General features: G+C 34.1%; 1 protein-coding gene across 4 annotated transcripts in view; it reads right to left on the bottom strand.

Moving 5' to 3' along the window:
• Positions 1–14,672, bottom strand: part of Cep135 (Centrosomal protein 135kDa) — a 218,125-nt gene that overhangs the window by 10,430 nt on the left and 193,023 nt on the right. The window contains exon 20 of one of the 4 annotated variants that reach the window (XM_072526297.1): positions 6,202–6,912. The exons of 2 other annotated variants lie outside the window; for them this stretch is intronic. In XM_072526297.1, coding sequence (XP_072382398.1) covers positions 6,777–6,912 — 136 coding nt within the window. In that variant the 3' untranslated portion in view covers positions 6,202–6,776. Of the gene's footprint in view, positions 1–6,201; positions 7,031–14,672 lie in introns of those variants that run through there. One more of the 4 variants, XM_072526298.1, reaches the window with a different exon arrangement.

The raw sequence follows: 14,672 nt of genomic DNA, 5'->3' as shown, positions 1-14,672 counted from the left end.
GTACTAACTTACATGATACTCGTTCTTTATTCTACAGTATGATTTATTATTTGACATTTAAAAAGATTGGTTAAAATCGATTACCAAAATCAGATTTTAGATTGGAAATTCCAAGCTAAAGGATCACACTATATGACTATAAAAATTTCCATTGATTTTCATTGATAAAGAACAGATAAGCTTGTGGAAGTTACCCAGCCATAAGTAAAAATGGAAAAGAAGAGGTACAATAAAAACCATAAGACTAGCATAAATGGGATTTACATTATTATAATGAATACATGATTAGAATGAATTCAGAGCCAAACAAAATATTTACCGTTTAGAAACATATTTACCCCTCCCCCTAACAAACATTTTAATACAATCTTGGTAAAGCAAAGCAAAAGACTACAAGAAAGAATATTGTGGAACAAGAAGTGCAAGAAGAGATAAAGAGATCCTGATAGAAATAAGCCCCCAAAAAATCGATATATGCACACTCTTGTAAACTAGGAAGAAAGAAAGCGAAATATCAAAATACTAAAATTTTTGAGTAAAATTCTCCACATAGTAAATCATGAGGAAAAAAACCTTATTAAACTATCCCGACATGGTAAGTAGGTATTTTGTCTTACTTTTAATTTACTCTCAATATTAACACCAAAACTCTATTTTACTATTTTATTATGTTATTTTAAAACATACATGATGTATCCATGATATGTTATTGACTTCCTAATAGTGATATTTTCTTTCTTAAGATAGGTTATTATTAATCAATAACATTTCGAGAATACATCATTTATGTTTTAAAATAACGTACATATAAAATCAGAGTTTCGGTGTTAATATTGAAAGTAAATTGACTGTAAGACCAAATACTTACCGTCGGTATAGTATTATGTGGTCTTTTCCTCATGATTTACTGTCATCATTACATGTGGTTGTCTTTTTAAAGACAAATCACATGCTATGATTTTTCTGACGGGTATTCTTAATTTAATTGATTGCATGTTATCGAATGAACTATTCTCCAATAAAGTCGTCCCAGGAACGCAACTCAAAAATATTGACAATATCTTTTTAAAGCCATCTCATTTCTGAAGTGGAAATCGAAACCTCAAATAAACCTTGTTTTAAAGTAAAATTGTGGCTGATTCCCAACAAAAATAGTAAATTAACTCGTAAACTGCTGAAAGGAATTTTTGCCAATAAGATTACTAAAAACTAGATAATCAGTGACGAGCAACAAGACTTTCGACAAAACAGATCTCTCTTATTTTTGGGGTAAAACTAATACGAATCTAAAAAAAAAAGATAAAGAGATGGGGAAAAAAAATAAAGCAAGAACTTAAAACTGAAAGAAAAAAAACTTCGAAACACATAAACCAACTGAAGCCCAAACTGTAGAAGAATATGGGGATGATATAAAGATGCACGTGAAACAAGTAACAGAAAAAGCGAGAAACAAAGAAATCTTGGATGACATCGGAGATCCTTGATGGAAGGAAAGACCGGCGTATAGCTAAACTAAAAAATAACACTGCCCAGTATAACATGACAAACAGGAATATACGAAATAAAATAAGAAGCAAAAGAAGCCGCATTTAATTTCCATACGACATTTATACACATTATAAGATGTTTCAGGAATAAGAAAATTTCCTCGATTAGGCAATAGAATGAAAAAATCTTCATTAAAGGGTATACAAAAAAATTGAAGAATGGTAAAACTTAATTAATTTAGTGTTAAAAACGCATTAGGTATGAGACAAGCTATATTATGTTATGTTACCTAACATGACCTATTCTACAGAAAGACGTATTTATAGCATTTATAGACTATTAAAAATAAATTATCAGAATCATTTGAATAATTTGTGCGAATTTTGATTAACATAAATTTAATTTAGTGTTTTTAACATTAATTACATAAACTGACTACATAAATTACATAAAGTCATTTTGAATTATTTTATTGGCATTATTTTACTTAAATGAAATTTATGTTTGTTTATACAGGGTATTAAGTTTTATTTTAATTATTTTTATATTTTATTAAGTTTACTATAATTGGTTTCAAATGAGTGTAGAGTAATAAATCATGAAGTGTCATAAAATTTGCCTGAATTTCGGTGTCGTCATGGGCGTAGGCAAATGGACGGATGTCAACTTCGTCGTCAAAAATTGATGTACCTCAAAATATCATATTTTGGATATTTTGTGATAACCAATTTTATTTAATTTTTCGATTAACTTATTCTTCAAACTCGTATTCCATTATATGGTCATTAAAGCTAATTACATTTTTATTTATAAAAACAAATTCACTTCCTTACTGAACGAATAAAAGCATTAGAAGAAACTGATAAGGGTATGACGCACCTCCTAATATTACTAAGAACTAAAATAAATCAACATGAAGACTAATAACGCGTAATGAGGTTTTACTTACACTTTCATTATAATTCCTCTTTTATTTTATTATTATCATTCGACATTCGAGTTAGTAATTGTTACTACACCAATTAAACGTACAGTAATATTGTGATATAGAAATAGTGAAAAAGTTATAAAATGGCGACATTTACTCCAAAGAAAAGAGGTGTAAAAAATTCTCCGCTATCTGTTAGTGAAAAAGTTATAATTTTAAATGTATATGATTGCATAAAACACGATCACCCTAGTTTGTCTGTGCAAGAAAGTGTTGAGCGATGTGCCCGAATGACTGGAATTGGACAGTCCACGATTTTTAAATTATTGCGAGAAAGAAAGATATCAGGCCAGTTAAGTCCATGCAAGAGAAAATCAGGAAGACCAATAAAAATCTTAGGTGAAGACACCAAACGTGACATTCGAAGAAAAGTTCATTCGTTTTATTTTAAAAAGGAAATACCCACCCTTGACAAAATACTAATGGAGATAAGCCAAGATAACGATATTCCTTTGATATCCAGAAAACTTTTATGGAAAACTTTAAAAAGTATGAATTTTTCCTGGGAAAAGCACAATCGAAAGGCACTATTACTGGAAAGTGATGAAATCATTTGCTGGAGACGAAAATATTTTAGAACTATAAAACAGTACCGCAGAGAGCACAAGAAAATTTTTTATCTTGATGAGACGTGGATAAACGAAGGTTATATAGTCCAAAAAATGTGGCAAGATAAAAATGTAACAAGTGCTCGCCCAGCTTTCATAGAAGGCCTTTCGACGGGTATTAAAGTGCCTTCGGGAAAAGGGAAGAGGCTTATAATTGCTCACATTGGAAGCGAAGAAGGATTTTTAAAAGAAGGTTTGTTAAGCTTTGAGTCGTGTCGGACGGGAGATTATCATGAGGACATGAATTCGGATGTCTTCGAAGACTACTTCGGGGAAATGTTAAAATTTCTTCCAGCTGATTCGGTCGTGGTTATGGATAATGCAAGCTACCATTCAAGGCGCATAGAGAAGGTACCAACTTCAGCTTGGAGAAAGCAAGAAATTATTAACTGGCTGTCAAATAAAGGTATTCAGTTTGAGACGAATTCAATAAAGAAGGAACTACTAGCCGTAGTAAAACAACATAAATCTCGCTTCATAAAATATGCCGTAGAAGATGTAGCAGAAAAGTATAAAGTAACTGTGCTACGCCTACCGCCATATCATTGCGAATTAAATCCCATAGAACTTATATGGGCACAAGTTAAAGGATATGTTGCAAGGCACAATACCACATTTAAAATGAAAGATGTCAAGGTATTGTTTGATCAAGCCATTATGGAAATCACATCAGAAAACTGGCAAAAAGCAATCCAGCATGTTTTAAAAGAGGAAGATAAAATGTGGGAACTGGACAACTTGGTCGATCAGGTGGTTGACCCTATAATTATAACACCAGGGGATGATGACAGTTCTTCGGATGAAGACTATAGTGATGTAGAATTGTAATAACGTATCCAGTAAAGTTTTTGTAGTTTTTGTGAATAAATTGATTTAAACTCCCCACAAGTGTTTCAATATGTAAAGTTCATTCGTGTGTGTTTGTGAGTATTTCCCGATTTCGGTTCGTATATATTTTATTGTTACATTTTATATTTTTTTAATAACACTGTTCTGCTGTATTACATTTTTATTTCCTTTAATATGATTTTTAAGAATGCATATTCTTTTGTCAATTAACCCACTAGCGCGCCTCTGGCTCAGTGTTTATCTGTCGATAACAATGGACTAATCCCTTAAAACAGGGTGATACCTACCTGCTCTTTATGAAACGACAGAATTTTGCAATGCGGACGGAATTTATTGACGGATTATTGACGGATTACCCTGTAGCGCTTTTGAATACTTCATGAGATTTTATTACTCTACACTCATTAGAAATAGATTATAAGTAATTTTACAAAAACAAACAGTACATTTAGGGATTGCAATCCAGCAGCATTTTCAGTCCAGCTGGATTTTTGCAAGATTGGCCTGAATCCAGCTGGATCCAACAAAATGTGGAATCAAAATAAAAACACGATTTTAATGTTTTTTTTTATTAATTTATTACTTAATACAAACTAATAAAATAAAAACTCAAAATAAAAATTATCTTAGCTATATATAATCAAATAAGAACGTATAATCAGTAGCAATTCACAATCAATCTTACCTCTCTTTAACTTAAAATGGCTAGAGCAAATGCCACAATTATCATGAGATTAAAAAAAAAACTCGTACTCAGTAAGCCGTGGAAGTGAAACATAGGGCTTTGCTTGTGTCGATTGAGAATTGTCACGAATAAAATTTTATCCAAAAGAACTTATCTGCTGTAAGAGTAGTTCATTTGAAGCAAATTTCATTGATGGCGATTTTGAGCTGACACAAGTTAAATAATATGTTTTTCTTCCATGGGTTACTGGGGACGAGTTTTTTTTGGATACCATAATAAAAATCAGTCTGTATTCTAAATTTCTAAACAACAGAAACATGAATTATTTAGTTTTTTGGAAATGAGACATTAAAAAACATATTTTATCTATCGTCTTATCGCCTAACCTACTTCGCACAGATCTGCACATATAGCCGGTTGCGGGGAAAGCCCTTTCGGCCTCTAGGCTGGTCGGTTTTAAGGTCATCAAATAGTTATAAACCATGGACAAATGATCGCCTTTCATTCCTTCGGTCTCATAAACGGTCATTTCCTTTTTCAAAATCTTTTCGTAATCTTTTTGAGAACAAGTTTTTTTTTGGCTATAAAAGTTTTCTCTCTCTCGTTTCAGTTCAATCTCAAGTTCTTGTTCTAAAGTAAAATTCACGGGCTCCGGATTAGCTGGCATATCTTCTACTTTCATTATGTCCTCTTGCACTGTTTCCACAATCCCTTGTTTATTTATACGACTTAACAAATTTTTCATCTCTTTTCGCATTGCATTCTTTTTCGGCATGGGGAAATAACCAGGATTGTTTAGTCCTTCGTCATACTTTTTTGGATTTTGTAAGTACACTAATGTACCTGTAATTTCAGAGAGGCGCCGTTCCGCGATTCTGTTGCGTAGTGCTTCCGATAGCTCGGCACTAAGGCTAGAGTCCTGACTATTTAGTTTGTCTAAGACAAATTTCAAGGTTGTGCCGGCCGTTATCAAAGTGGACTCTCTTCTGCAAATAGCTTCTACAGCCAGTTTCACCGGCTGAAGAGTGGCGATCAACTCATTGATTATTGATCACTCGCCAGCAGAGAATTTTATCGCAGAATCAATGTCTATCAACGCATTATCGATGCAAACTTTTAGGCTGTAGAAACGCTCCAGCATACTGAGCAAACTGTTTCACCTGGTGCGGCAGTCAAGAATCAAACTTAATTCCTTCTTCTTCCTTGATATATTTTTACAAGAACATGTCTTTGGTAGGTGATTTTTTGAACGTTTTAACAACTTTTCGTATTTTCATGAGTAGATCGCTGTAACGAGGAATCAATTCAACAAGACTCGCCGGTATTGGTTCGATTGTTACTGCCAATCCTTCATTCATCTCTGTCTCCATATCTTCATTTTCGTCTTCATATTCTTCAGTGTCGTCTATTGCTGCTTGTTCTACTTCTCTCTTTGAGGTTTTTTTTTTATACAGCACGTCTACTACAGCCAAATGAATTCCATGTGCATAGCACAGTTGTTGATAGCAAGGTATGACCTTTTATCATAACGGATGCGCCGTCGGTTGTGATACCAATGGTGTCGGACTCAATCATTAAACCTAACATTTTCAACCGTTCTGCCACTAATTCAATGCAGTGTTCGGCAGTGCACGAGCCGTGAATTCTGATCAATCCTAGATTAAAATGTTCTGCATTGTGCAAATTGAGATTTATGTATCTGTGATTTTTTTGGGAGGTCCACTCGTCGAAGCTCAACGAAAATCTTTGTCCTTTTTGTTTTAAATTAGTAAATTCTTTTATCAGATTTGCTTGGACTTTCTCTGCATACCTGTAAATTATCGCTCTTATAGTGTTCGAAAAAGTTGGTAATTGGAATCCACTTTTTGCGAATAACCGTCTCAAGTCGGGTGAGGTACAAAATGAACTCAAGCTAAAACCATCTCTGCAAACCATCCTAGTAACCATATCTTCCATAGAATTTTCTCTTTCAAAGTAGGAATCAATAGTCTTCTTCGACTGTTTGCTCGGAACTACTTCCTATTATCTTCATTTTTTGACGAGGTTGCTTTGGAGGCATTGGGAGCTGGTATAATGGTGCTGGTGCTGGAACTTGAAGAAGAGACGTTGTGTATCTTTTTCAGATGTCCTTTTAAGCCTGTTGTTGAGCGGTTGTTAATCAACAATTTTTTTGAGCATAAAGAGCATCTTGCACTTCGCCCCTCATCCAGTTTTGTGAAAAAGTCCCAAAATTTTTTTTATCATCTTCAAGTGACATTTTAATTAAAATTGGAGTAACTGGAGCAGCATTAAATCTGAAAAGAAAAAAAAAAACGTCTGTGAAATAAGGTGTAGGTATAACTCGTCCAGATAAAGTTATCATCTTCAAGTGACATTTTAATTAAAATTGGAGTAACTGGAGCAGCATTAAATCTGAAAAGAAAAAAAAACGTCTGTGAAATAAGGTGTAGGTATAACTCGTCCAGATAAAGAAACAAACTGTAAATGGCAAGAGCTATCTGAACGTGAGCGTGAATGAGAAAACCAGAACGCCTGATATATGTGTGAGCCTTAGTCTTAGTGTGAGCGAAAAAGCATGACCACCGGCAGCCCTTTATAGACTGTTTCTTTGTCTGGACGAGTTATATTTGTTGATTGTTTTGATTGAAAAGAAAAACTAAAAATTAAGGGGTTAAATAGGTCATGAGGGTATAAAAAAACGACATTTTAAAAGACATATAAAAGTATAGTACTTGAAGTACTCTGAACAAAGAATTTCAGCCAAAAATATTAATTTTTATTAATTTCACAGTAATTTTTCGCCAACATTCACTAGCCAGAGTTATAAACTACAAGAAAATTTTTGACTTTTTGGATTCAGATGAAGCTAGACCTAGATATCATGTCCACCGCAAGAAAAAAGGCTGTTGGCGAAAAATTGCTGTGAAATGGACAAAATTAAATATTTTTGTAAAAGATCCCACTCGCACTGTAATAAGATCGGTGTTGATAGTTAAGAAGGAAGTGATTGACTGGCGGTCCTTATTCAATTAACTTACATAAATCATCAAGTGATGTTCTAATCATAAATTATTAGATATTTAGTCAAGTTACTTACCATTCAGTTTCCAAACAACACACAAGGCAGTACAGCAGATTGAGAGAGGCACTTATTAGTCGTGAAAACACTTTTACTGGCGAGAGCAGAAAGTCAACTAAAAACTAGACAAATAGAAGAGATGTAAGAGTTAATGGGTAGGCGTAGGCGGTGCAATCGAGAGAGAGGGCGACGCGATGTTGCAGTCCAATCGCACTTGTGGCACGTCCTACCTGGTAGCGCGATAGAATGGCAAGTTGCCGACTCACGGCTTTGAATAAAGAGGCTAATGAAGACATGAAGTAACTTATTTCGAATTTGACACGTTTGCGGATCCGCGCTGCTTCATCCAGCATATAAAAAAAACGCTGGATCCAGCAATTGCAATCTCTAAGTACATTCTTCACTTTACAATATTACGATTTCAGCCAGCTTGCTTTAGTAAAATGATAATATTAAGAAAGATACGGGGTGTTAAAGTTGAAAGTTAAAATTTAAGTTTTTGTTACAACTTTTATTTTTGTGAACATTTATGTAAAAAAAATTATAACTGGGGTCTTTTAAGTATAAAGAATTATAATTTGATGTATATTTTCATGTAGCCGATAGAGGGCGCCACATATATGGCATAAATTAGCGCTTAACTTTTTTGTTCTTCGAGTTCGCGCTGTTTGTGTCAAAAAATATTAAAGATACATTATTTAAGAAAGAAAGATATACTTATTAATAACTTAACAGTTTTTGAGATAATCGCATTTAGTTGACAAATCAGCTGCATAATAATTAATTCTTAGTTGTGTACGTTAAATCACTGAATAACTGTGGATAAGAATAATTAATAATTTATTCTTCTAAAATCAGCTTAAAGATGATTACGTAATACAAAAAAAGCTTTGTTACGGCTGCTAAATGTTTTATTTAATTTTATATCATCATTAGACAACCCTAGTTAGGTTACTAAAAATAAGTCTCGTTTCGATGAATCAGTAACTTTTGTAAAATCTGGTTTATTTTGGTTTATTAAAGAAAACCAGAAAATGCCGAGACATTATTATTTTTTTAATAATATGACAGATGTGATTGCTAGTTACTATCAGCTACTTTTCGGGGCAGCAGTCAACAAAGTCAGAATAGCCATGTTAGTGTCCAACATCCGTAACGGATAGGCACGATAAGAAGAAGAAGTCAGCAATATTTTAATGGTGTGCGGCGAAAGAGGAATATTTAAGAAGATACCCAAACAGGCTGCAACCTAATAATCAAACCTTTAAACATATATTTCGGAATTTAGGCAAAATTGGTTTATTTTAGTGACAACTTGGGCCGACCGAAAATCATTACGCCTGATCAAGAAGATGAAGTAATGGTTCGCGTTGACGATGATTTTTAAGTACGTACACGACGTTTATCTTCAACGTTAGGAATCAGCAAAATTTCAGTTATAAAAACCCTACAGCGTGAGGATTTTACCCTTACCATTTTAAAACTGTGCAAAATCTATTGCCAGCAGATTTACCTTTAAGATGCAGATTTACAAATGATATTTGAAACAGGCGGAATCTCGACCACTCCTTTGTCGATAGAATATTAAGAATATTATTTACGACCGAAGCTACATTTACACGCCGTGCTGTTTTTAATTTAAGGAACAACCATTTCTGGGACAGTGAACGTTTTCATGTTAAGTGAGCATTTCCAACATGCATTTAAAATAAACGTATGGTATTTATTCATGGCACTAACATTTTTTAGGGCCATGCGAGTTACCTAGTAATTTGAATATAACGAACTATTTACATTTTTTACAAAATGATTTTATTGATTTGCTAAAAGAATTGCCATTAAACTTAAGGCAAAATATGTGGTGCATGCAAGACAGTGTATCCCCACATTATACGATTGCAGAGAGAACATACTTAAATACTAACTTTGCTGAATGCTGGATTGGTCTCGATAGTGATTTTCCTTGGCCATCACCTAGCCCAGAATTTAATCCGCTCGATATTGGTGTATGGGGCGTAATAAAACAACATGTCTACAAGAATCACATAAATACTCGCAACCAACTTTAGGAAGAAATAAATACTGCAGCAGTTCCTTTTGAACCAATGATGCTGTTTTATATACGCAATCTGTTATGGAACGTATTGATAAATGCATCGAAGAAAATGGTTGACATATCGCATACTTACTTTGACAAGTTTTATGTTATTCAGGTTAACGATTTCTTAATTTGATTTGTAAATAAAATGTATTGTATTATGATTTTAATTTAATATAAAACGTAAAATGTTTGATATAAAATCCTATAACACTTTATTAATTATTCCACTGATGTATGTAAAGAAATATTAGGGTATACTATTTTTTCTTTAATATTTCGGAAACTATTAGCTTTAGTTAAAGGTATTTCATACCAAAATTCAGAAGTATTAATGTTTTTGTCAATTTTTCCTTCGTTGTCTGGAATAATTACGTTAAATCAGAGTATAGTCCTAATTTGAAGAACAAAAAAAGTTAAACGCAAATTTATGCCACATATGGCACCCTCTATCAGCTACATCAAAGTATGCAACACATTATAATTTCTTATACTCAAATGCCCCCAGTTATAAATTTTTATACATAAATGTCCACAACATAACAGTTATAAAGAAAAATAAAATTTTAAATTTCAACTTTAACGCCCTAATGTTATACAAATCCTTAATTCGTTCCAAAATCGATTACGGATGCGTCGCATATGCATCTGCCAGCACAACAACATTAAAATCTTTGGATACGTTACATAACACCTCCCTAAAGATTATACTTGGAGCGTACAGAACAACTCCGATAAATAGCATTCTTCTTCTTAGGGTGCCTGTCCGTTCCGAACGTTGGCGATCATTCTGGCTATGATGACTTTGTTGGTTGCTTTACGGAATGGCTGTGTTGAGGTCTTTCTATACCATGCTCTCAGGTTAGCAAGCCAGGATATGCTTCTTCATCTGGAGTCCATTTTCCTTCAATTTTACCTTGCAAAATGCATTGGAGTACTTCTTCATTGGTGACTTTGTCACTGTCTGTCTTGATAGAGTTCAATGTCCACGTTTCTACTCCGTACAGAAGCATTGAGTACACGTAACATTTAAGGAGCCTTATTTTTGTTTCTAGGGTGAGGTCATGGCTCTTGAACACAGAGCTCATAGTCAAGAATGCACTTTTTGCCTTTCCGATGCGACATTTAATCTCTTGGGTATTGTCCCACGACTCACTGATTATAGTCCCCAAGTAGTTGCACTGTGAGACACGTTCAATTCTCATTTGGTTCACATACAGATTTGCTCCAGTTATGTTTCCCTTGCTGATGATCATTAGCTTGGTTTTGCTGGTGTTCATATCCAGTCCACATGTTCTACTTATTTCCGTTATTTTGTGCATTAAGTTTTGCAGCCCTTCTATGGTATTGGAAAACACTATTGTATCATCTGCATACCGCAGGTTATTGAGCTTGACTCCATTTATTGAGATGCCTTCATCAATATCTTCTAGAGCCTCTTCAAAAATGTGCTCCGAGTACAGATTGAATATCAGTGGTGAAATTATACACCCCTGTCTCACTCCTCTTAAGATTTTAATCTGGTCTATATATTCTCGATCTATTCGGAGCACCGCTGATTGATTGCAATACAGGTTAGGTATAATTTGTAAGTCTCTTCCGTCAATTCCTGTCCTCTTCAGCATTTCCATCATTTGTTCATGCCTGACTCTATCGAAAGCCTTCTTGTAGTCAATCAGGCACGCAAAAATATTACAGCTGACATCTCTACATTTCTGAAAGAATACCTGCACGCTAAATAAAGCTTCCCTCGTACCAACGACGTTCTTTTTGTGGATGACATTTAAAAACAGCTTCAGCAGATGGCTCATTAGGCTTATGGTCCTATAGTCTTCACAAACTTTTGCTCCTGGTTCTTTGGGCAATGATACGAACTCCGATTTGAGCCACTCTACTGGTATTTTTCCTGCCTTGTATAATTCCTGCCGTTATTTCTTGTGGTAGGATTTCGGGACCTGAATTTTCTTCAATGTTGGGCTCTTGTATGGTCAACAATGTGGCCATGGAAAAGTTTCTCCAAGTATTCTTCCCATACTTTATTTTTATCTTCTTTGGTTATGGCAAGATTGCCTTTATCACCTGTTATTTTTCCGCTGTTGCGTTTTCGGAACTATCCAGCTATTTCCTTCACCTTTCGATGAACATTGAAGTTATCATATCGACTCTGATACTCCTCTATTTCTTGACATTGTTCTGTTTTTTGTCCCTCTTTGGCTTCTCTTATTTTTCTTCTGATGATGTTATATGTATGTATTCTCTTATATTTTTGGAAATTTTCTTTATTTTTTTTTCTTTGATCCATAAGTTCCAGTATTTCATCGGTCATCCACGATTTCCGTTTCTCTGTATCTTTCTTCAGGTGTTGTTCTTTTATTTCTCTCACTGTTTCTTGTATGATAGTCAGACTTTCCTCTATAGTTCCTGAATTTCTGCATTTCAGCTCCTTTGTATTGAGGTTTTCACTCACCTTCAGTCGAACATTGGAATCTTTCAGTTTTCTAACATCATACTTCTTCATCGACTTACTTGTAACCTTCTTCATTCTGACTTTGAAATTTCCTACAACTGGTACATGATCAGAATTTATGTCTGCCCCGGGTATTTTTTGACAGATGTACAGCTGTTCCTATATCTCTTATTTACTAGTATGTAATCAATCTGATTTCTTACAATCCTTCCCACAGAATCCTGTGGAGATTTCCAGGTGTACAGTTTCCTTAGGTGTAGCTAAAACCAGGTGTTCATTATTACTAATTTGCTTCCGCAAAATAATAAAAATAGTAAAAATAGTAAAAATAATAATAAAAATAAATACAGGCTGAAATAGGTGAACCCACGCTAAAACTTCGTAGGCAGCTATTAACCCGTAATTACACTTCTAGCATAACTGTAAATAAAAGAATTCCAATAAATATCATTTTAGACATATACTTGACTAATACCTCTTCAAAGTTCAATCTCCCATATTCCCGCAGACTCCATCATGCAATAAAACTACTTAACTGGAAGCAATTTCCACCCTTTCCACAAAAATATATCTTCATCTCCACCCTGGATTGTAAAAATTCCAACAGTCAATTGCACTTTATTACAATTCCAAACAAATAGCACCAACCCTAATAGTATCATACAACAGTTCAGAGATCTAATTAATTCCGATTCTGATTATATAGTATACTACACAGACGCGTCTAAAACTGAAAATGGAGTCGGAGTGGCAATAATTAACAGCACAGAGATTCTTAAACATAGAATTCCAGATACTGCAACTATATTAACAGGAGAACTCTATGCGATTTACCAAGCGATACTGCAAGCAAATCCAAATAAGATCAATAAGATATTAATCGTAACAGATTCTATGTCATCACTACACATTATCACGAAAATATACACGCAGCATCCATTAGCTTTAATAATAAAGCTAATGGATATAAATTGCATACTGCAGATACAAGCACCAAGTTTCTCTGGATCCCATCACATGTCGGAAAAGCAGGTAATGAAGCAACAGACAGAAATGCCAAAGAAGCTATAAACAGTATCCCCATGTCACCCCAATCTGTAAGTATGGATCTAAAAAGATACTTCAAAAAGCACCTGTTCGAGAACTGGAACAATAAATGGAAATCAACAGCATCAAAGCTTCAGTAGATAAAAATGTAGATTGAACCCTGGCAACCACCCGAGGTATCTAGACGAAAGCGAATAATTATTTCCCGTTTAAGACTTGGACATGCCTAGAACGTCCGATTTGTGATGAGTGCGGTTCACCCCTTACAGTAAAAGAAGTACTAGTGGAAAAGTGCGAAAAGTTCAATCGCCACAGAATTAAATATCATTTACCAACCAATCTTACAGACATTATAAATTCAAAAAACACTACCGATAACCTACTTTTGTTTTGAAAGACTTTAATTCACTAAGCAAAGTGCAATTAACTGTTACCCTTTCGCTAATAACCTTATTCGGTTAAAGCGGGTTTTTTGTAAATAAAAAAAATTTTAACATCCTGTATCATTTTTAATATCTTTTTTTTTTTAAAGCAAGTTGGCTTAAATCGTAATATCTTAAAGTGTAGAATCTACTGTTTCTGTTTGTACAATTACTTAAGGACTACCCTGTATATTGATTCACTTGATTTCATTGATTCATAAACTTACCTTAAAGTAGTATTTAAAAATAGTATTTCATTTAATTGTGTTTACACCCAATTAACAATAAATACATAATGACTTATATAAACATCTGTGTTTTCTGATAATCACAATAGAGGAATCACCAAGATTACTTTATCATGCTAAGTTGCATAAACTTTCTTAATTAGAGTAAGTATCATTTGAACGACAGTAACCTCTTTCTCTGCCACCTTTTGTTAACTTTCTGTTCTATTTATTTAAATGATCCAGAGTAATTTAGCATTGTTGTATGCTTAATCATAACAGGAGCGATGTCGACTATCCCACCGCTTTCATGAAGGTCATATTTGACCTCCCTCCCTTATATGAATGGAGAAGGAGGCGAAGATAGGACGACGCAGAAGGCGGATAAGACGCCATGAAGTAGGGCGAAAGGATGCCGAGATCAAATTTTGAAAGATAATAACAAATCATCCAGAGTTGGAAATGGTACCAGATGAAATTCAACTTAAATATAATTTTGAAAAGCCATTTACCGGCTTTTTACCTTTACAGAAAGGGACGAATGAAAGTCAAATAAAACGAATCTTATGATAGCTCAATGCTGGTATATAGATGGGCTCTAAAACCGATATAAGTATACGGAGTGAAAACAAGGCTAAACCTTGGTGAAAGATTAGCTAATCACTCCACTGTCTTCCAAGCAGAAGGTACGCTATAGTAATGTGCCGATAGGAA

This window comes from Diabrotica undecimpunctata, chromosome 3 (assembly GCF_040954645.1).
Source record: "Diabrotica undecimpunctata isolate CICGRU chromosome 3, icDiaUnde3, whole genome shotgun sequence".
NCBI lineage: Eukaryota > Metazoa > Arthropoda > Insecta > Coleoptera > Chrysomelidae > Diabrotica > Diabrotica undecimpunctata.
The sequence above is the reverse complement of the archived record's forward strand: the minus strand, read 5'-3'. Positions and strand labels throughout refer to the sequence as shown.